We start from the raw sequence: 22,001 nt of genomic DNA on the forward strand, positions 1-22,001 counted from the left end.
GGTACGGGAAACCACCGAGAACCGAGAAATGAGCCACGGGAAAAAACAAGAAATTTAAAAACTAGGGCAAAAAGCAAAGCAAAGCAAAGCAAAGCAAAGCAAAGAACATGGCAAGAAAAAGCCGTCGGGCGTGACGGAAAGATCCGTCGGGAATGACGTTATCGCCGTACGCATGGGAGATCTCACGACATCGCTATCCCTTTTTGCCATCGCCATCCCTTTTTGCCATCGCCATCCCTTTTTGCCATCGCCATCCCTTTTTCAGACAAATCTCGCAGCAATCTTACGTAAGACTGATCCTGGGCCTTCTGTAGCCTGTCAGTACGGAGCTTCTCCACAGCACTAAAAGCGGCGCAGTCCAGATGTAGCAACCGACATGCCGGGAGATTGGCTTCCGTTTTAGGATGTGTGAACGTGGTATGTGGGCCAGATCCGGCGATCTACAGCCCTAAATCGGAAAACACGAATGCCCTAGGGTTCTTCAGCGTGGAGAATTGCCGCGGGATATCGCCGGAAACGGCCAACTCGGAAAAGAAAAGACAAGGGAATAAATTTAGAATATAGTCGGCCAATTTATTACACTCGGCTCATTAATTGCCAATCGGCTTGTGGGATCTGGCAGGGTTGTGTGGCAGAGAAATGGGCGTAGCGACATTGTCCGTCCAGTACAATCGCGTAGGATGCGAGTGCGGAGACTACTGTGAAGGACAGATCTGGCAAGACTCGTGGTACGGGATTTTCACTACAGAAAATGGAGGAGGCATGTGGTGCTGCGCCTGCAGAGAAAATGGCGGAGCACGAGGGCCCACACGGAGAAAACAGCGTAGCACATTCGCACAAGCATCGAAGAATGTTGCGTACAACCTTTGGAACAAAGCAAAGAGCAATAAAGATAAAGAAAGATAAAGAAAGATAAGAAGAAGAAGAAGAAGAAGAAGAAGAAGAAAGTATATAACGAAAAATTCAATCGTTTCTTTTTTCCGAATAATTGACTAGACAAAATAGTTCCCTTTTCTTATTGTCATTTGGACACCAATTTATTTATTTTTTTTTATTTTTCATTTTCTGCATATACTGACTGGGTTGCTACATTAAAGAATTAGAGGTTACTATATATACATATGTTGTTATGAGCAATGCCTAAAGATCGTGGCAATAATTGTAATACAAATAAAAATACTTGTAATATCAATAGTAATAACCTTTGTTCAATCCAACCCCACACAAACTCCCCCTTTGAAACAACTATAACAACGTCACACCCTAGAACACATTCACAGACACTCCATTCCTCCATCATGTTCGTGACTTCACAGCCTGCTCTGGATATCCCCACGCTACAATCCACCAAGAAAGATTCCGAATCCCCCATAAACACCAACCGTATAACCAAGAAGCTACCTATCCCTTTGAAATCTAGAATCATCAAGACAAATAAGCCAAGACCGTATATTTGTCAGACTTGTACTCGTGGGTTTGTAAGACAAGAACATTTGAAAAGACATCAAAGATCACATACCAATGAAAAACCGTTTCTTTGTGTCTTTTGTGGGAGATGTTTTGCTCGTAGAGATTTGATCCTTAGACATCAACGAAGGTTACATTCCTCGTTGATGACCAATGATTCAATGAATTCCACTTCTCATAACACTACTCCGACTACTCAAAATAATACACCAATTACAACCCATAATATAACTTCAACTTCATCGAATTCTCTAATGACGGATACTAGCATCTCTTCAAACGTAAATACTCAACCTCTCGTAGAGAATTCTGCAAATACAGCCGACATTCTCGAAATCAATCCTAATATTATTCAAATAACGGGTAATAAAAAGACAATCTTACCGACTCCAAATAATCCATTAGCCAAGACCACTGTCGAATTGAAAAGAGATCATAATGCTATAATGACAAGAGATAATGATAATCCAAGACTTAAAAGACATGCTTCATTCTCAGAAGCTACAGATTTCTTCATGGACCCAATCTTGCCCTCACAGGATGCCAGTCAGATCGCCACAGATCAGTCTGGTGTTGCAGATACAACCGCCGCACCTCACCAAGTAGGGTTTTCTACTCCACAATTAACTACTCAACAAGTTTTGGATAAAGCTGTTGAGGCAGGGTTGTTGGATATTCCGCAATTTCTTTTACCACCGGCAGTAGATACTACCAATACTACTCAACAACTTGCGCTTGATGCTTCTGGCTCTGGCTCTGGCTCTGGCTCTGGCCCTGGCCCCGCTGCAACTTCTGATGATCAATTCTTAATGACACCCGGTCTTTATCTTTCCAAAAATAATCTTTCATTATCAAACTTTCTTACAATGGCCCCCTCCGCAGGTGGTTCCATGGGGTTCTCTTCAAGAAATGTCCCTAATAATGTCGATTATTTCAATTTCAATACCCTGTTAAATCCATTATCTAATTCTAGATTAGCTTTATCTAAAGAAAATTCCAAACAAAGTCTAACTGGAGAAGAAAGGCAAAGAGAAAAACCAAAAGAAATGATAAAGGAAAAAGAAACATCAAGGGAAAAAGATAAAAATACAAGTTCAAATACTTCAGTTTCCGGTTATGCTTCGAATTCCAACTCTCCATCTCCGTCATTAACACCAATCATTACAACAAATTCAAATATGATCAATACAATTGCAAACGCATTGAATGATGCAAATGTCCATACAAATATCCAAATACCATCAAACAACAATCCAACTCTATCTTCCAATTCTTCTTCTAATTTAGCCATTCCAAATGATCCAATTAAAAACGCCCTAATGAACGTCAATAATGCTCTTTCAGATTCAAGTAGTAATCCAAGTTTGTCTCCAAAGACTGACGAACATTGGATCTCGAAATTCATTTCAAATTCCGAATTAGAAAAAGATTTTAGATTGGATTTAAACAATTTTAATCAAATTGGGTTTTTCGAAACAAATTATTCGAATATCCCATCCATAGATTTCACTCCAACTCCAAATGTTAATTCAGATTTAAATCAATCTAATTTACAAAAATTTAATATTACTAATTCCACTTCAAATAATATAAAGACAAGTTTTGCCACTCCAACAACTTTTGAAAATCAACAATTCCATTCCAATGTAAATGTAACAAATCCGATTTTAAATAATAATACAACAACCAATGGTGAGAATAATAATAATACTAATGGAGATGTGGTTATTAAGGATGTTCCAATGAATTTAATGGATGCAATTACCTTAAATAATAACCAGTCGTCCAATTTAGATCCATTGATCTCGAATTTCTTCATGTCTAGACAACAAGCCTTATATGATGATAACATTAAAAATGAATTTTTACCCTTCAATTCAAATCAATCTACTCCATCAGTAACAGCAAAATCGAAAAGTAATAGTATTTGTAGTATCGAAAGTAATTCTTCTACATCTTCTTCATTAGCATCAAACGTTTTAAATCCTCCTCATAGAATGAAAAAAATTAATTTCTTTAATGATTCTTTAAGACAATTTATTATGAATGATAATCATTTAACTGATAATTCTTTCCCCACTACTGTTGAATTAAATTCATATATTCATTTATACCAATCTGATTTCCATAGATATTTCAATTTCATTCATTTATATTCCATTGAACCAAATGAGAAAAATTATATGATTTTATTATCAATTGCCTCTATTGGGGCTTTATATGCATTCCATTCATCTCATTCCATTCTTTTATCCAAAATTTCTTGGTATCATATTAGAAACTATTTAGAAGTTACAAAATCAAATCATGAAAACACTCCACTTTGGATCATTCAAAGTATGTTATTATTAACATTCTTCGGGATTCAAACTGATGATGTTAAGATTACTAAATCAATGAGAACTCAATTAATGGCTTTAATTAGATTGGTATATTTAACAAAATTGAATTTACCTTTAGAACATTTACAAGTTCCACCAATAGATTCAAATACAAACAATATTTCTATGGATCAAATTGAAAAAAATTTCGATTATTTCATTTTGGCTCAATCTCGTATTAGAACTTGTCATAATATTATGATTTTATCGAATTTATTTTCTGCTGTCTTAGGTACTGACTGTTTTTTCCCATCAGCTGATATTAAATGTGGTGTAGCATGTTTAGAAGAAGTTTTATTCCAATGTGAAAATGCTGCTGTTTGGTCAAGATATTTATCCAAATTCAAAAATAAATTGGATTCCAAATTCTCTTTAATTCATTTATCAAATGGTTCAGAATCTTATGAAAGAGCTTTATTATATTTAACTGATGGTTATCATTTCTCAAATTCAAATGTTAAATGCTCTTTTAGCACATTATTTTCTTTGTTAATTTCAGTCCATGAAAGAATTTATGTGGAAAAGCAAAATGTCGTCAATAATTGTGATAAAGATTCCCCATTATATGAATTTAATTGGAAGACTACTGCTGTACCAATTATTCAATCTGTTATTAATAATTGGGAAATTCTTTACTTAAGAAATCAAGGTATCTTAGAAATTGATACTGATGAGAAATTATTAATTGTTAAAAATTATCCAATCATTAGAAATATTGTTCCATTATATTGGTTAACCAAGATTAGAAAATGTATTCACGTAACAGCACTTTTGAAATCTATTTGGTTTAAAAAATGGGATTCTTTACATTATTCTATGGATCACATTGTGGATAAATTCGATGTTTTAAGAGAAGCTACTGATTATGGTTTGAATACTTGTAATTTTTGGGTAGATTATGAAATACTTTCTCAACAATTAAAAAAAAATAATAGTTATAATAACACACCTACAACAAGTAAAAGACAAAACGTTCAAACTCCAATTTTTTCAATTACTTGTATGTTTATTTCTTTAGCTTTAGTTTCTGAATTTACTAAAAGAATTGAAAAATGGGCTAGAAATTTCAATTTCAATGATCCAAATGCCCCAATATTAAATCAATCTCATTTAATTACTTGGTTTAAAGTTGAAAAAGTCTTTAAAAAAATTGAATATCATTTATTACCTTCTGGTTATCCACAATACTCCGTGGCAAATTTCTTAAAGAAAGATAAGAATTCAATAGATTTTGAAGTTTTAAATGATTCAATTGCAGAAAGAGTTATCCAGCCAAATAACAACTTAAGAGATACAATTGATATCATCTTAAACACGAAATTATCTTCAAGAGCTTTATACTTGGGTGCAAGAATGATGGGTGATACTCCTGTCTGGCCAACAACTTTATTATTTGCTCATGGTTTACAATTAAGAGCAATCCATAATGAACAAGAACTTTAGAATATCTTGACATATTCTATATTCAATTTAATGAAATTTCATATTTTAATAATCAAAAATGCTTAAAATTAAGCATCCTTAATGTCTCTGCAAATATATATATATATATATTTATTCCATGCTTCTTTTTTCTTTTAATATAAACTTTATAAAGAATCATATATGTATTTTATGTAATTTTATTTTGCATTTTAATAATTCATTCATTAAGCATACCAATAAGAAAAGGACCAATTATCTGTATTAAAGTATAATTTTCCTATGATAGACGCTATTATTATATTAAAAAAAAAGAAAAAAATTTGACTAAAATCAGTTACCAAAAAAAAAAAAAAATAAAAATAAAAAAAAAAGGAAGTTCGGCGTTTAGTTTTCAAGATGGGGAATTTACCGAATGTAATAATAAGCTCATCACGATGAAAAAATTATATATATTTGCATCACTTTTCCAACTACATATAAATGAAATCTCGGATGGATGAGTTGGTTTAAACTATTCAACAAGATTCGCATCCCCAGAGTATATCCTCGTTCTAAAATGTCAAATGCTGATGTTAATACTACTACTAAAGTTTTTAAAATGAAAGGACGTGAATTATTTAACCATATAAATAAGCCTACCAAAATTGTTGCACCAATGGTTGATCAATCTGAATTAGCATGGCGTATCCTTTCACGTCGTTATGGTGCAACATTAGCATACACCCCCATGTTTCATGCGAAATTATTTGCTACATCTGAAAAGTATGGAAAAGATATGTGGAGTGAATATGATGGTGACAAAGATATAGATAGACCACTTGTTGTCCAATTTTGTGCTAACGATCCTGATTATCTTTTACAAGCTGCAAAATTAGTTCAAGATAAGTGTGATGCAGTTGACTTAAATTTAGGTTGCCCTCAAGGTATAGCTAAAAAGGGACATTATGGTTCGTTTTTAATGGAGGAATGGGATTTGATTCATAGTTTAATTAAAAAGTTACATGATAATTTAAATATTCCAGTAACAGCTAAGATTCGTATTTACGAGGATAAAGAAAAATCTTTAGAATATGCAAAGATGGTCTTAGATGCAGGTGCTCAATTTTTAACTGTTCATGGTCGTATAAGAGACCAAAAGGGCCAAAAGACTGGGTTGGCCAATTGGGATACTATTAAATATATAAGAGACAATCTTCCTAAGGAAACTGTTTTTTTTGCCAATGGTAATATCTTGTACCCAGAAGATATTGCTCGTGGTATGAATGAATTACATTGTGATGCTATCATGAGTGCGGAGGGGAATCTTTATAATCCTGGTATATTTAATACAGATTTCATCAATGATAAGGATAAGATTTTCCCTAGAGTAGATAAGATTATCAGAGAATATTTTGAAATTGTCAAGAAATATTCTGATAAATCTAATGCATCAAAGATTGCAATGAAATCTCATTTCTTCAAGATATTAAGACCGTTTTTAGGGAACCACACCGATATTAGATCTAAATTAGCTTCATTAAACGCAAAGATGCCATTTGATCGATGGGAAAATGATGTTGTTAAACCAGTAGAAGATATTGTGGAAGAGATATTTAAACAAGAAGATATAAAAGAAAAGGATGTTATAATTGTAGGAGAGAAACAAATGTGGGGTGGATCTTATAGAACAGTACCATATTGGAGATGTCAACCATATTTCAGGCCAGTAAATGGTGTTACTGGTGATAAGAGAGTAATTGAGAGTTTAAAACAAAACGTTGAGGTAGAAAGAGTAAAAAGAGAGAATGAAATAGAAAGTTTAAAAAGAAAAAGCGATGAACTTGTGAAAAATGAAACTAAGCAAGTCAAGGTATGATGTTTGTAATTATTACCCTATGTACTATATGTAAATCTATATCTAGATCATCATTAAATCTTCTGTACGCGTAAGGCAAGAAAAAAAAGCGCATAGTAAAAAAAGAAGAAATGCAAAAAAGAATGTATTGGAGCTCCAGTTCTGGAAAAGGAAACAATCTCGAAATATAACGATGAGTAAGATCAGTGCTACTGTAGACCAAGGAAAGAACGTTGAAATTATTCCAAGTAAATTTATTACCAACCCAACAACAGAGAATCGCCAAGTTAATGAAAATCTACAACAGTTCATTAGCCAGCTTGAATTAATCAAGCACCCAGAAGGTGGCTATTATAAGGAGACTGATAGATCTCCCTTCACAATGGAGGTCAAAGAGGGAACAAGAAATTATAGTACTTTGATCTATTATTTATTGACTCCAGAATCTCCAACTGGTAAACTACACAAGAACAAAAACCGTATTGTTCATATTTTACAAAGAGGTCGTGGACAATACGTCTTGATTCAACCTAACGGTGAAATTAAATCGTTCAAAGTTGGATTCGATTACGCCAATGGAGAAATCTCTCAATGGGTGGTTCCTGGCGGTGTCTATAAGGCTAGCTTCTTATTAGAGAACAAGGACTTTAACGATGGCCTCTTGATAAGTGAAGTCGTTGTACCTGGTTTTGATTTCGAAGACCATCAATTCATGAAAGATAACACTGAATTGATTGAATTGGTCGGAGAGACAAAAGCTTCTCAATTGGAATTCTTACTATAAAAGTTTCCGCTATTAAAGTATGAATAAGATAGGTGTGTAATATAGCTATATACTTTTTAACATCATAAACTAAGACCATCTATACACTAAAATTTCCCTAAAACTATGGGAACTCTCCCTTCGTATCCCCTGATTATAGAATACAATTGTTTTGTCCTTAGTAGTTACTGTGTGGTAGTGCCGTTTGCGTTAAATCCGCGGGTGGGTGCGGACTGAATTTGGCCATCCTCTTTATTCAATTACGGACTTTTAAGTCTATTAGATTTCCCTGTTAGAATAATTCAGTGGAATTAACAAAAAATTAAAAATGAAAAAAAAAAAATATATATATATATATATATATTATTATTTTTATCAGTTAAGGAATTAAAGCAAGATATATTGCCAAATAAATTGAAATATTCAAGAAATTAGTTAAAGGTTGATATCGACTTTTTCAAGGCTCAAACCTATTAACTCTAAACTCATCAGAACTAATCCGGACAAATCTGAATCATACCGTGATATTGAGTATCAGAAGCTTTCGAGAATTTGAATTGATCAAAACCTCATTAGAGGAGGATATAATTGCGTACTCTAGTAACCTTGTAGAAATTTTAATAACTTAGAGAATAGCAATTGAATAAATATAAAGATGGATAATAATAATACTAATATCATAAGTAATGGCAGAGATAAAAATAACGATGATCAACCTATATCTGATTATTCAAATCAGGTAACTCGAGTCAACGATTTATTAAACGACATCAATGCAAATGGGGGAACTTTAACACCTATACAAGATGAATTTTTGAACCCAACGCCCTTTGAAAATGCCCCCCTTGCAAATATAGATACAAATTTAGAAGATGATTTTGATGCTGATGCTGACGCTGACGAATTCAGACCTTTCTTACAACAAAATAATGCTTCTACAAGTACACCAGCTAATACTGCAGATGAACAATCATTTTTCCCTGTTGAAGATGACTTCGCCGTTTCAGGCACAGATGACGTTAGTGAGACTGATAATACCACTAGAGTAAGGAGAAGAGGGCGTAGTAATACTATGTTTAGCATCAGAAGTGGTATTGATATAGTTAGAGAGCAATTGGATAAAGACAAATTTGTTTTGTTAATATTGGCAAGTACGTTTTTATATATCGGCTTCATGGCTGCTTTTGCACCAAGAACTTCATTGACGAGAACTTTTGGTTGGCTACATGGTTCCACCTTTACCAAGGCAGAAACTTACCGAATATTTTTAACTGCTTTACAAGAAGAAAATAAAGCAAAATACCATGTTCATAATTACGCAACTGCAAATAAAAATGGTGTTCACGAGACTGGTGATTTAAATACATTACACTACACAATAGATCAGTTTACTGAGCTGGGATTCACCACAAAACAGGAATCTTATTTCCCTTGGTTAAACATTAATGGTGAGACCCAAGTTTCATTATTTCATGGAAATCAAATGATTTTCAATGCCTCCATGATAGAAGATTGTTTACCTTCTGAAGATCCATCAACTTGTGAATCAAAGCCACATGGCTATCATAGTTATTCCGCAAATGGTAATGTAACTGCACAATATGTCTTTTGTAATTATGGTACATTGAAAGATTATAAGCTGTTATTAAATCATGATATTGATATCGAAGGTAAGATTCATATTATTAGAAATGGCAACCTACTTAAGGGCATTAAAGTAAAAAATGCAGAATTATTTGGAGCCTCAGGTGTAATTCTATATTCAGATCCATATGATGATGGGTATGTTACAGAGAGAAATGGATTTAAACCTTATCCTGAAGGGCCCGCAAGAAATCCGAGTGCTATTGAAAGAGGTTCTGTGCAATTCCTACAAGAAATTTCGGGTGACCCAACATCACCAGGTTATCCTTCAAAATATAAGAGAACTGAGCATATTTCACCTGCTGGTAAAATCCCAAATATTCCTTCAGTACCAATGAGCGCAAAGGAAATTCAGCCTATATTAGAATTGTTAAATGGTAAAGGGTTTCAATTAGGGCCAGGTGGTTATATTGATGGCTTTGATTATTTTACAGGACCATCTGATGAAAATACTGAAGTTCGTGTTTATAACTCTCAAAATTATGAATTTCAGAAAATTTCAAATGTTGCTGTAGAAATTCCCGGTATATTTGCTGAAGGTGAAATCATTATTGGTGCACGTCGTGATTCATTAGTATCTGATGGTTCAAGCGGTTCAAATAGTGGTTCTGCTATTCTATTAGAAATTGCACGAGGTATTTCTTCATTGATGAAGCGTGGTTGGAAACCCTTAAGACCCATTAAGCTTATTAGTTGGGATGGTTCTGGACCGGCTCATCTTGGTTCCACAGAATATGTAGAAGAATATTCTGCATTTTTGAAAAGAAATGTTTTAGCATATTTGAATTTAGATAGTGTAATTCAAGGTTCACTATTCATGTCGAATGCGAATCCGTTATTACACGATGTCATCTATGAAGCAGCTAAATATACTTCATTTAAAGATAATGAAGATTGGACTTTATATGATGAATGGAAGAAAATGACTAATAATACTGTTGGGATTATTGATGGTATTTCAGACACAAACAGTTTCCAAAATTATCTTGGAATACCTTCTGCAAATTTCCAATTTAAGAATAATGGCACAGGTGATGCAATTTGGCATAAAAATTCGAATTTTGATACATATACTTGGCTGGAACAATTTATTGACCCAGATTATAAGTTACATAATACAATGGCTAAATTTGTTGGCTTAGTAACACTAACAATTAATCAAAATGATATGATTCCATTTAAAACACATTCATATCTTTTAGAGATCAATAATTGGTATAAAAAGTGGGAAAATAAATTAATTAATAGTTTCCCATATGATGATGAATTAAAAGAATTGGCAGATAATGTTAACGATATAATTGAAATTGCTACATGGACAGAAAGTATACTATTTGATAAAATTACTCAAGAAATAAAAGAAGATTGTTCCAGAGATTTCCCATTAATTCAATTTTATAAAAAAATTGATTTATATATGTCATTATTAAGAACTAATAACAAATTGAGACAATTGGATAAACTATTCCTAACAAAGAGAGGCTTGCGTGATAGGGAATGGTTTAAGCATTCTATATTTGAGCCTGATAAATTTATTGGTTCTAAAGGTATTGTTTTAACCGGGTTGTATGAAGCTATCGAAGGCTGGAGTCGTGATGATGCGATGGAATGGTTAACAATTTTAATGATTCAATTTAGTAATATTAGAATGCTTCTCCAAATGTAATTATACTTGTAACAATGTCCGTGTCAAAATTTCTTAATATCCTACTTTACCTATATTATATTTTTCTCTTTTCTTTGCATCGTCAGCAATTTACTCATTACTTAAGATAAAATAGTGTGTAAACAATATGATCTACATCATATTCTACACTACTGGCATTCATATAAAAACAAAGACACAAGCATACCAAAATTTCAATAATTAATTAATTAATTCTATTATAAATATTTTAATATTTATTTATATATAAACAATTCAATTCTTAATAAATATATTTAAATACCACCAAAAAGTTTTTATTCACAGAATTTGTCCTATAATAGGTAATAAATAGCATTCTATAATTATAACAAATCTGGTCCATAAAAGTAATAGATATATAACTGTAAACGTGTTAGCGCCGTGCCTATATTAACGAAAGTCGGATTTTTGATTTTTCATGATCGACAAAAGAAAAAAAGGTCAAGAAAACAAAGAGTCAACAAGGATAAATAATTCAATAGGTTGAGATCTTATAAAAAATCGCATACTATTCAGCATAATAAATACATAAATTTTTGTTTAATAAATTTTCTATTAGGAATAAAAAATATAATAAAAAAATATAGCCGATTATAAACTTCCAAAATGCTAAGACGTTCAATCGCTCAACAACGTAGATTATTTTCCTCAACTTTATCTAAATTAGGTACTAAGGTATTTTTTGAACCATCTGTAAATGGTAAGAGTATGGGTAGAATTGAGTTTGAATTGTATGATGAAGTTGTTCCTAAGACTGCTGAGAATTTCAGAGCCCTTTGTACTGGTGAAAAGGGGTTTGGCTATAAAAATGTTCCCTTCCATAGAATTATCCCACAATTTATGATTCAAGGTGGTGACACTGATCTAACTAACGGATTTGGTGGTAAATCTATATATGGAGCCAGATTTCCAGATGAAAATTTCGTAAAGAAGCATGACCGTCCAGGTTTATTATCTATGGCCAATGCCGGTCCAAACACTAACGGCTCTCAATTTTTTATCACAACAGTAGAATGTCCATGGTTAGATGGTAAGCACGTTGTGTTTGGTGAAGTGACTAAAGGTATGAATATTGTTAAGAAGATTGAATCTTACGGTAGTCAATCTGGAATGCCAAAGGAGAAAATTATTATTGAAGACGCTGGTGAATTATAATTTAATACTTCATACAATTGTAATTCTTTACAAGTATGTCTACTACTGTTAAATAGCTAAACTTCCTAATTATTCACGTACATGCCTATACATATAAATTTTTTAATTCATTTTACTTGTTCCTTTTCTTATAGTTTTTTGTTATTACTTTATTTTACATATTGTCTATTCCTTTAAATGACTTTACCATAGGTAGTGTCACTTTTGCAGACAATTATTATTATTTGATATAATTAAATGTATTTGTGTCGTCTTGCATCATAGCATACATTTCAGGATGTAAGGAGGCCAACCTAATAAGGACGTCGGAATTCCTTGAACATCCCGTTTTTTGGTGTCTCTAATGAGCAAGATTTGAAAAAATAAAAAAGAGTAAAAAAATAGAAAAACCTAGAATCAAAATTATCAAGTTATATTATGTAATTTATTCGATTTAGTTAATTTTACTGTTTTACTTTTTCCAGTATTGAACAGCATTGCCAAATTTAAGAAAGGGGCTTGCCGTTAAGTTTTGTGTATGTAAAAAGTCATACACAGCCAACCATATGTAGAAGTTTATGCAAAACTTTTATGCAAAACTTTTATGCAAAACTTTTGGGTCTCTCGTATCACGTTAATTGGGGACATCCCTGATGATAGCATTAGAATACACTCGTACTAGTTGGGAAATATTAGGCTGACCCTACAAATGTTTCGATCTTGGCAAACGTCGTTGACGGATTTGAATGGATCAACTTGATTGGCCCAACTTAAACTGTACAGCCTCGCCTTATTTATCCTTCTACAAGTAAATTCTAAAACTCCTCTTCTTGAGTTTCATTGATTTAAAAACGATGAACAAGGCTATCTACGCTAATTCCATGTGTCGTACGATTGCACGTTGTTTTCTGAGTGTTGTTTACGCAAACGAGTACAACTCCGTTTAGTTCGCCCAAATTGTCTTTACGATGTGAGGTTGTTTTTCAATTGTAATAAGTCATCGTCCTTGGCCAATTTCATTGGCCAACCAGATTCTTATAAATGTTAATATAAGATGCTGTTTTTAGAAGCATGTTTAGATTGAATAGAATAGGAGTAAGGAAAGCAGGAGTACAGGTAAATCTAATATATTCTAATTTTAACAGATATAGCATACGACTATGCACTACTTATGTATAAGCTATTGTAATTAACAGCACTGGACATTTTACGAGATGGATCGGGATAACGTTTCTTAATTAAATGGCTAATCGGATATCGACTCGACTGAATCTAGGTTCTTCGTTGTCGATCATTGAAGTATGTAATTTATTCATAAGTCAACTACACTGATTTGGGTGGGGAATTTAGTGTATATTCGATCCCTCCTTTTGGGACTGTGATAGGTTTGCATTTATTTTATTTTTCATTTGGCACCTTAATGGTATATTATAAATAGAACAAGTAGGCTTGACAGATTCGTATACGAAAATGTTCATATATATATATAGACAAGGGTTGTAGTAATCTCCCCGTCTAACTTCGTTAGTTGTCTTGTCTTCCTTTACTTCATGGGGTCTTGTTCATCATTTGTTTAGCAATTAATATAAATACGATCAAGTTATACACTTACACACGCTCACACAAGCATTCACGCCAACAAAAGTACTTTTTTACGAATAATAATGAGTCTAGAACAGAGGTTTAGTGAGTTGGCCATATATGATGCCAAAAAATTCTTTAGAATGGCAGAAAATTTTTTATTTAATCTAACAGATATGGAATCTAAAGTGAGAGAGGCTACAAATAATGATCCATGGGGAACTTCTGTAATATTGATGGCACAAATAAATGCCGGTACTTTTGAAATTAATCAAAGAGCAGATATCATCAATATGCTGTTGAATAGGTTTTTAGAGAAGAATGGATCTCAATGGAGGCAGATATATAAATCTGTTTTACTATTACAATATTTGTTGATTAATGGCTCAACGGAGTTTGTTAGTGAAGTTAAATTAAATTTAACGTTGATTAAAAACTTAATGCTCTTTGAGTTCATTGATGACCAAGGTTATAATCAAAGTTCCAAAATAAGTAAAGCAACTGAGAGATTGATAGAATTAATGACCGATGATCATCTATTGAATGATTTAAGAGAAAAATCTAAGAATTCTAAACATAAAATATTCAACAACATGTATGCTACTTCGGATACTAAAGGTATGGATATAAATTCTGGGTTTTCTACAGGTGGTTTAAGTATTAGTGCAGATTATGATTCGGATGATGAAAACGATTCTCAAGCTGGCACTACGGATGTAGAGTCGTTCAATGATGAGCATAATATAAAAAGGATATATACTGATGAAACTACTGATGTGGAAGATTGTTTCAATGACCTAGTAAAGGTAAAAGATAATGAAAATTTTCATGATTTCATTTCAATGCCTCCATTAGTTGAGAGTCTCTCTGCTCCTATTACTGTTTCAAATAAAAATAATACTAGCAATGATGAAGAGGAGTTTACTGAATATGTTTGTTCTAAGCCAGTTGAATATAAATCTTCGTCATCTGGAGCTCCAAGGTCGGTTATAAATATTGGTAAGCAGTTATCTAATGACGGTAGTCTGGCGACGGAAAGACTTCGGTCTATTGACATTGATCCTTTCTATTCTTTATATTCTGCTGTCAAGCAAGCACATTAATTTACTTAAGCAAATTACAAAATACTCCCTTCACTTTTACTAAGAAAAAGATTTTATAAGGGAAATTAATCTCTCTTTCAGTAATCGTTTAATATTTCTCAATTTTACAACTAATATCAACTCAAATTTTTAACCTTGATTTGGTTTTCCTATCACTTATACATTTACTTATCATTTTGCATTTCCAGCTTCCTTTCTGTGCCTTATTTTTTTTTATTTTTTTTTTTTTGAAACTCCAATTTAGTAAATTCAACGTTCTTCAATTAAAAGAAAAGCAATGATGACTCTGTATATTAAATATCTTATGTATTTAAATATTATATACGTTATTTTTGTTAGTTTTTAAATATTGAGATGCTCTTATATTTTTAAGTTAGGCCAACTTTATTTCTTTTTTTACCTTTCTCTTGGTTTTTGGGTTTCTTTATTGTAACTGTTCAAGATATTTATTTAAGATTCGTGAATTTTAAGCGAAGTGAACTAGCCGATTTAGTAAAGCACATAGATATATATAACTTGATATAAAGAAAAAAGAGTGAATTGTTGTATAGAGCGTTCATCAATTAACTACCCCTATAATATATTATTAAGAATATTATAACTATGACTATTTACTCATTTTGGATATTTGATAAGCACTGTAATTGTATTTTCAATCGAGAATGGACTCTAAGCTCAAATACAAATTCTGGTATAATTAATGCTAAACAAAATGAAGAAACAAGTAAATTATTATATGGTGTCATATTTTCATTAAGATCGGTAACGAGACAATTATCATCAGATTCTAAACAAAGTGATATTAAAAGTATTTCCACAGGTAAATATAGAATTCATATATATTGTACCGCAACTGGTTTATGGTTTATTTTATTATCAGATTTCAAACAACAATATTATACCCAAGTTTTGCAACATATTTATGGTCATATATACGTTAAATATATTACTCATAATTTACTAATACCAAGCGATCTGGCTGAAAATGAAAATGAGAAAAGAGGTCAGGGGGTTAAAAGGATAACTAATAAGAATTTTATAAAGTCATTAGAAACATTTCTTGCTCCAATGATTAGTTAGGGTATTCATATTGCATATCCATTTTCATTCACTCAGAAAATATGTCAGATCTTTTGAGTGCATATTTAGTTATATAAAAGATAGCTTCAAAAAGCTAGATTTTTCAGAGATACTCTGAATTCAGTTATTAACTGCAACAGTGTTTAAGAATATGATTACAATGTATTTACCACTAAAATATATTAAATAAGAAAATTGCAAGATTACATAGCAGTATATAGATATGGAGTAAAAAGAAAACAGATCGTTTAAAAGATATTGAAATTTCATTCTAAAATCGAAAGTGAAACATGAAAAATATGGAAGCAAAATGAAGTCTATCAAAGATTAGTCGATAAAATAAAATTGTGTCGTTAGTATGCAAAAATAACATTTGTTGGAATTGGTTTTAAGAAAAATAAGTTAATGTATTCATAATAGAAAAATAAAATTAAACAATGGGGAAAAGTTTTATGGAGAAAAAAAACGCAAAGTGGAAAAAAACAAACAGTAGTGTAGAACATTAGGAATCATTGATAAATATATCTGTCCAAAATTCATCGTTTAATGCGTTAAACCCTGTCACTAAGGAATCGATATCTGTCAAATATTCATTTAAATTGTCAGCAGATGTCGAGGGTGACGGATTCATGCTAGATGACAAATTACTTTGGACGTAGAGTGGGAGAACATTGTTGAAATCATTTGGATTTGGATTAGTCAAGTTTCTATTTTGTATAAAATTTGGTACACTATTTGTCATACTTGATAACTCTGTATAGCTGGAAATATTTATAATATTGTTGTTATTGTTATTATCCGAAACCCTACCATTCATATCAATGGGTAATTGACTTAATGATTTGCTTTGATGAACCGTGTTAAACCTATCATTAAAATTTTGATTATGTGGATTCTGATTGTGATCACTATTATGGATTACCTTGTTATATCGATACGGTTTTGATGAAAAATCAGTAGTATTTATCTTTGAACTGCTTAGAGTGTTGCTATTACTTTCAGTAATATCTTGTTGTAGTTGTTGTGGTAGTTGCTTTTGATGATGTCGATCTTGTAGCTGTTGTTTTTTCGATTTAGGAATTTTATGTCTGTTTTTATCATGTTCCTTTAACTTTCTCTTATAAGTAGATGATGTTGTTAGCGTAGAATCAGTCACAGTGTCAGAGATGTTCTTATTAAAAGTAGCAGATACCTTATTAGCATAGGTTTGAGCAAAAAGAGCAACAACATATTGTAGTCTATAGAGATAATTATTAAATTGATAAACATTTGAAGTTTCTTCCAGTTTTTTGGAGACTTTATTTACTAGTTCTAAGACACCATTTGTATAATTTCTCAAATGTTTGAAATGTAAGCATGTATCACTCAAATATTTCAATTTCAGCAGTAGCATACCCACAGTATAAATGATTCTAGACATATGGAAAATTGGCAATGATGCTACCGATCTAATTGGAACCTTAATAAAGGATTCTAAGGATAAAGTGCAACATTTACAGCATCTAATAAACGATTCTAGGACATTATTAGGCATTATAGAAACTTCAGTTTGGAATTTAATTTTCTTGTAATAGTCTGCTAAAGTATATTGGTATAAATACGCTTCAACAGAATAGTAGAAAGATAAAATTCTGTAATTATCATCTGGCAATTGACTTCTAATATCATCTAATTGTGATTTGTAGTTCCCAATTAAATTTGAAATATGACGTTCTGTGAATTCTGGATCATCTTCATCCTCTGCAGCTTTAGCCATCTGGTGTAAATAAATATGAATCTTTTCTAATACATGATTCAATTTTGAGAGCAGAATTAAAAATCTATCTTCTTCCTGAGTGTATAGATCAATATTAGAATCATTTGTGTATTTATGATTAATTAAGGCACTAATTGCACCTTTAGTTAAATCTGACCAACGATACTGGATTGACTGACGAAGAAAAATTGAAATATTTAGAGCAGAAATATATGTCAATAATGTAAGACGTGCACCATTCTCATGGCGTTCTAAAGGTGTTTTATATTTGCGTCCAAGTTTTAATGGATCTTCCTCAGAAAACATTGCAAAAGAACGATTTACATTTGTTGGACCCAAATCTTTTGTTAGACAACAACAGATATAATTAAAGATATGGTATCTGGTCTTGTTGGACCATTCAGGAAAATTATACCACAGCCCTAGAGTTAGCAATGACTGGATGAGATTTATTGACTTTTCATTAATTCTGAAAATTTGATGAGTTAAGAGATGCATTACAAGACCTCCTAATTTCATATTTGTGTTTAATGTCGTGTCCTCGGTTGTCATAACAACAGATGTACACCAAAGCAATACTGATAAAAATACAGGATTTTCCCTCCTTAAGGAATCAATAGTAGTAGTACTTGATAATTTAACAAAAGGTAGGTTGCCATTAACAGATAAGTCATTTTTATAAATTTCAAATCTTTTCTCAGCCTCTTTAACTGAAATAATCCCAATAGAAATTGGATCCAAAATTTCTGGCGAATATACTGTATTTTCTAAAATTTCATTCCCTTGTTTACACATACTATCCAGTTTTTTTGAAATATCGTGAACTTTACCTTTCTGGTAGGCTAATAAAGACTGTAGTTGTTTTTTCAAAGATGAAGAATGTTGTGTTCCTGGAGATATTGTGGAATTCATAGATGGCATTATGTTACTTGCTGTAGGAATATAGGATATAGATGTTCTATTTACAGTAGGTAATACTAGTGTGTCAGATGACACAGAGGGATTTGGAGAAGTTGTAATGTTGGATGAGGCAGATTGTAAATTCAAGTTTATAATTTTCGTGATTGGATTAGAAATCAAGTTTGATTGATTTTTTAAATTATCATTTTGGTCGATATTATTAGATGGTGTTATATTATTGTTGCTATCTGTAGAATTATAATTTATTAAATTTTCATCAGAGGTCGATTTGACATTTTCCCAAATATTTGGTAAACTTTGTTGTAATCCAGGCAAATTACTTGAATTTTGGGACATTGAGATAGTGGATGTTTGTGAAGTTTGAGACTCAATTAGATTTTGATTTTGATACTGTATTTGTTGTTGTTGAGAGGGCAATTGATTTGGAATTTGATTCTGTATTTGTACTTGTAGTGGAATTTGATTTTGCAATTGATATTGAATGTTGTGTTGTGCAGTAGTTTGTGGTACTTGAGATTGTTTTGGTGAATTTAGTTGTTGCGGTAATAATATTTGTTGGATTGGAGTAGTTAATGGTTGAGATGTTGAATTGCTTGTAGGGTTTATCATTGCAGCAGGCAGCCCATTATTTGAGACGGAGGTAGATAAATTAGTATTGCTGCTGTAGATTGATGGCATGTATGATTGACCAGTAGGAATTGATGGCTGTTGTTGCAATTGTCTTTGTTGTAATTGTACTTGTAATTGAATACGAGCTTGTTCTTGTGCCTTAGATTGTGATTCTGTTGATACTTGTATTTGAGGATCATTTTGTTTTTGATTTGGGGCAAGTGACAACAAATGAGATGCCATTTGCAATTGAGGTGGATTAGGATGTATCGAGGTAGAATGAGAGGGTGAAGTTGGAGTAGAACATTGAGATTCATTGGTCTGTTTTATTCTTAAATCTGTGGAACTAGTTTTTTTCGATTTTCTTTTCCTTGTTCGTTTGGACAAGTCAAATTTGCATAGCCTATTTGTCTTTAAACATCTTTTGCAAGGTTTCCTATAAATGTCATTAAAATCAGATGGTAAACATTTTTGTTTTAATGAATGGCATCTAACACATGCAAACGTGCTTCTTTTAAAACTACCCTTTTCTGTAGTCTCCATCTTGGTTGGCATTATTAATCGTATATCATCCGATGCAAGACCCATTATGATGGTATCTGTCGCTTTATTTATATTAATATGTTGATCTTGATCATTTTCATTTTCATTTTCATTATCATTGTCATTATCATTCAAGTTTTCATAATCCGTAGTCATATTATCATTAGAATCATTCAAATCATTATTTCCATCTCCACTATCTTGTACATTCATAGTCAAATTTTCATTTTTCACTAAAACATTGTGGATGTTATAGGAGGAACTATTCGAATTGGAGTTACTATTGTTGTTACTTAATTGGTTAGAAAGTACTTGATCCATTTGAGATTTAACAATAATCAAATTACTTGTATTTCCGGTTTGATTATTGTTTTTATTTGAAACGATATGAATTTTTTTATGGTCAATATTTTTTTTCAAGTTCAAATTTGAATTAAAGTTTTGAAGTTTAGTTGGGCTTATATTTGTAGATTTCGAGATTGGTGTTTTATTGAATTTGTTATTAATAAAGTCAATACTCGTAGTGGAAGCCAATGGAGAATTTGGGTTTGTATTATATTCAGATTTGATGATTATTTCAGTGTTTTCAGTGTCTGTAGGAGAAAGAAACGGCTGTGATATCCCGATATTAGATATCAAATCAGTGCTAGTAACGTTGTCTGTGGCTGAAGAATCAGTAATACTGTTTGTGATATTAAAACTGCCACTAGAAAGTTGGGGGTTGGAACTCAATTGAAGTGTGTTAGGAATGTTACTATCAATTTTTAAAGATTTTTTCAGCAGAGCAATGTCGGTAGCGTTGCTTTCGTTACTATTACTATTGCTGATGCTTATGAGGGACCCGTTCCTGTTTGTATTAGTAGAAGTGAGGCTACTGTTACCGGGAGTATCTACACCAGATGTTGTCGTGGCAGATATAGTACTATTAGAATCGTTGTCATTACTATCACCTATGTCTCCCTCCATGGGTTGGTTGCTCATAATGACTTCAGCTCTTGCAAAAAGATTTTGAGTGACTTAGAAATGAAGGCAGGATGCAGGGCGGATACACCGAAAGTATAGGATCACACCAGGAACTAGCAGCGTGATAGATCGATGGGATAAATTTCAAAATTCAAAAAACTTTAGAATTGCTTCAATACCACTTTTGACTGGAACGCAGTTATGGGCAAACGCTAAAACAGAAAGTGACAGAATTGGAATTTTCCTATGATGTTTAATGTGACTGATAGTTTTGTTATTACTGTAGGGCATCACAATCTCAGTCGGTTGATAACTAAAGCTTCATTGCTATAATTTTAAATATCTCCGGAAAATACCAGCCGTGTCACATGGCGCAAACATACTATCACGTGAAGTCTGAGACTACCCGTAGTCCGAGCAACTCAGAAGTCTCCGCACCACGACGCCATACCCTACCGTTTCAGGAAATTCTAGGTCCTAGCGCGTGACACACTGTGTTTTTTTCAAATACGGCAATTGTCATGTCCAAAGGAGATTAGGTACGTACCCAAATTGGGACAGTAGACCCTGTGGGATATCCCATTCTAGTACGGACAAGTGGTCTCAACTTCTGTTTTAAGAAGAGAGTATAGGTCAAGACCTCACTTTGTGAGACAAAAGGGTAAAATGTTTGGTTCCAGGAACAGACGAATCGCCAAATTAGAATCAGTGTTTGTGTCGGCAATATTTCCCTGTATGATAAAGCTATGCGCCGAGAATTTGGACACATTGGGTCCAAAATGCCGATGATCCGATTTGCTATCAGCCGAGAATGCATGGTTTACATTCTTACTTGGCACTGAGGAAAGTATGTTAAATGAGGTTTAGATAGTTAAGCCATTGCTCTATTAATAGCAGAGGTTATGGGTTGGTTACAAGATTGGTAAATACCATTAAATTTTGACTATAGGTTAAAAAGGCGCCCAATCGTTGGAGCTAGTATGTTTTCTTCAAATTGGAAATAAGTATAAAAATGCTTTCAGTTTCCTTGAAATGATAGGTTGCAGGTTGCAAACTAATAGGAGTTTATAGTTCAGTAGATCCATTTCGTTCTTTTTTAATAAATTGGCA

General features: G+C 32.4%; 8 protein-coding genes across 8 annotated transcripts; 7 read left to right on the forward strand and 1 right to left on the reverse strand.

Annotated features, from left to right (window-relative positions):
• Positions 1 to 1,136: 1,136 nt before the first annotated feature.
• Positions 1,137 to 5,291, forward strand: TDA9 (Tda9p; the record flags this gene model as incomplete). The annotated part of the gene is made up of 1 exon (XM_004178913.1): positions 1,137 to 5,291. The coding sequence occupies one exon, from the start codon at positions 1,137 to 1,139 to the stop codon at positions 5,289 to 5,291; it is 4,155 nt and encodes a 1,384-aa protein (XP_004178961.1).
• Positions 5,292 to 5,829: 538 nt separating this feature from the next.
• On the forward strand, positions 5,830 to 7,128 carry DUS1 (tRNA dihydrouridine synthase; the record flags this gene model as incomplete). Its single annotated transcript, XM_004178914.1, has 1 exon — positions 5,830 to 7,128. One exon carries the CDS (start codon positions 5,830 to 5,832, stop codon positions 7,126 to 7,128), a length of 1,299 nt encoding a protein of 432 aa, XP_004178962.1.
• A 172-nt stretch (positions 7,129 to 7,300) lies between these two features.
• On the forward strand, positions 7,301 to 7,891 carry CFF1 (Cff1p; the record flags this gene model as incomplete). Its single annotated transcript, XM_004178915.1, has 1 exon — positions 7,301 to 7,891. The coding sequence occupies one exon, from the start codon at positions 7,301 to 7,303 to the stop codon at positions 7,889 to 7,891; it is 591 nt and encodes a 196-aa protein (XP_004178963.1).
• Positions 7,892 to 8,525: 634 nt separating this feature from the next.
• VPS70 (putative zinc metalloprotease) lies at positions 8,526 to 11,180 on the forward strand (the record flags this gene model as incomplete). The annotated part of the gene is made up of 1 exon (XM_004178916.1): positions 8,526 to 11,180. The coding sequence occupies one exon, from the start codon at positions 8,526 to 8,528 to the stop codon at positions 11,178 to 11,180; it is 2,655 nt and encodes an 884-aa protein (XP_004178964.1).
• A 627-nt stretch (positions 11,181 to 11,807) lies between these two features.
• On the forward strand, positions 11,808 to 12,356 carry CPR3 (peptidylprolyl isomerase CPR3; the record flags this gene model as incomplete). The annotated part of the gene is made up of 1 exon (XM_004178917.1): positions 11,808 to 12,356. One exon carries the CDS (start codon positions 11,808 to 11,810, stop codon positions 12,354 to 12,356), a length of 549 nt encoding a protein of 182 aa, XP_004178965.1.
• A 1,643-nt stretch (positions 12,357 to 13,999) lies between these two features.
• Positions 14,000 to 15,019, forward strand: TBLA0B06220 (ENTH domain-containing protein; the record flags this gene model as incomplete). Its single annotated transcript, XM_004178918.1, has 1 exon — positions 14,000 to 15,019. The coding sequence occupies one exon, from the start codon at positions 14,000 to 14,002 to the stop codon at positions 15,017 to 15,019; it is 1,020 nt and encodes a 339-aa protein (XP_004178966.1).
• Positions 15,020 to 15,622: 603 nt separating this feature from the next.
• On the forward strand, positions 15,623 to 16,099 carry BET5 (TRAPP subunit BET5; the record flags this gene model as incomplete). The annotated part of the gene is made up of 1 exon (XM_004178919.1): positions 15,623 to 16,099. One exon carries the CDS (start codon positions 15,623 to 15,625, stop codon positions 16,097 to 16,099), a length of 477 nt encoding a protein of 158 aa, XP_004178967.1.
• A 502-nt stretch (positions 16,100 to 16,601) lies between these two features.
• TBLA0B06240 (uncharacterized protein) lies at positions 16,602 to 20,909 on the reverse strand (the record flags this gene model as incomplete). The annotated part of the gene is made up of 1 exon (XM_004178920.1): positions 16,602 to 20,909. The coding sequence occupies one exon, from the start codon at positions 20,907 to 20,909 to the stop codon at positions 16,602 to 16,604; it is 4,308 nt and encodes a 1,435-aa protein (XP_004178968.1).
• Between the last annotated feature and the right edge of the window lie 1,092 nt (positions 20,910 to 22,001).

Source organism: Henningerozyma blattae, chromosome 2, assembly GCF_000315915.1.
Source record: "Henningerozyma blattae CBS 6284 chromosome 2, complete genome".
NCBI lineage: Eukaryota > Fungi > Ascomycota > Saccharomycetes > Saccharomycetales > Saccharomycetaceae > Henningerozyma > Henningerozyma blattae.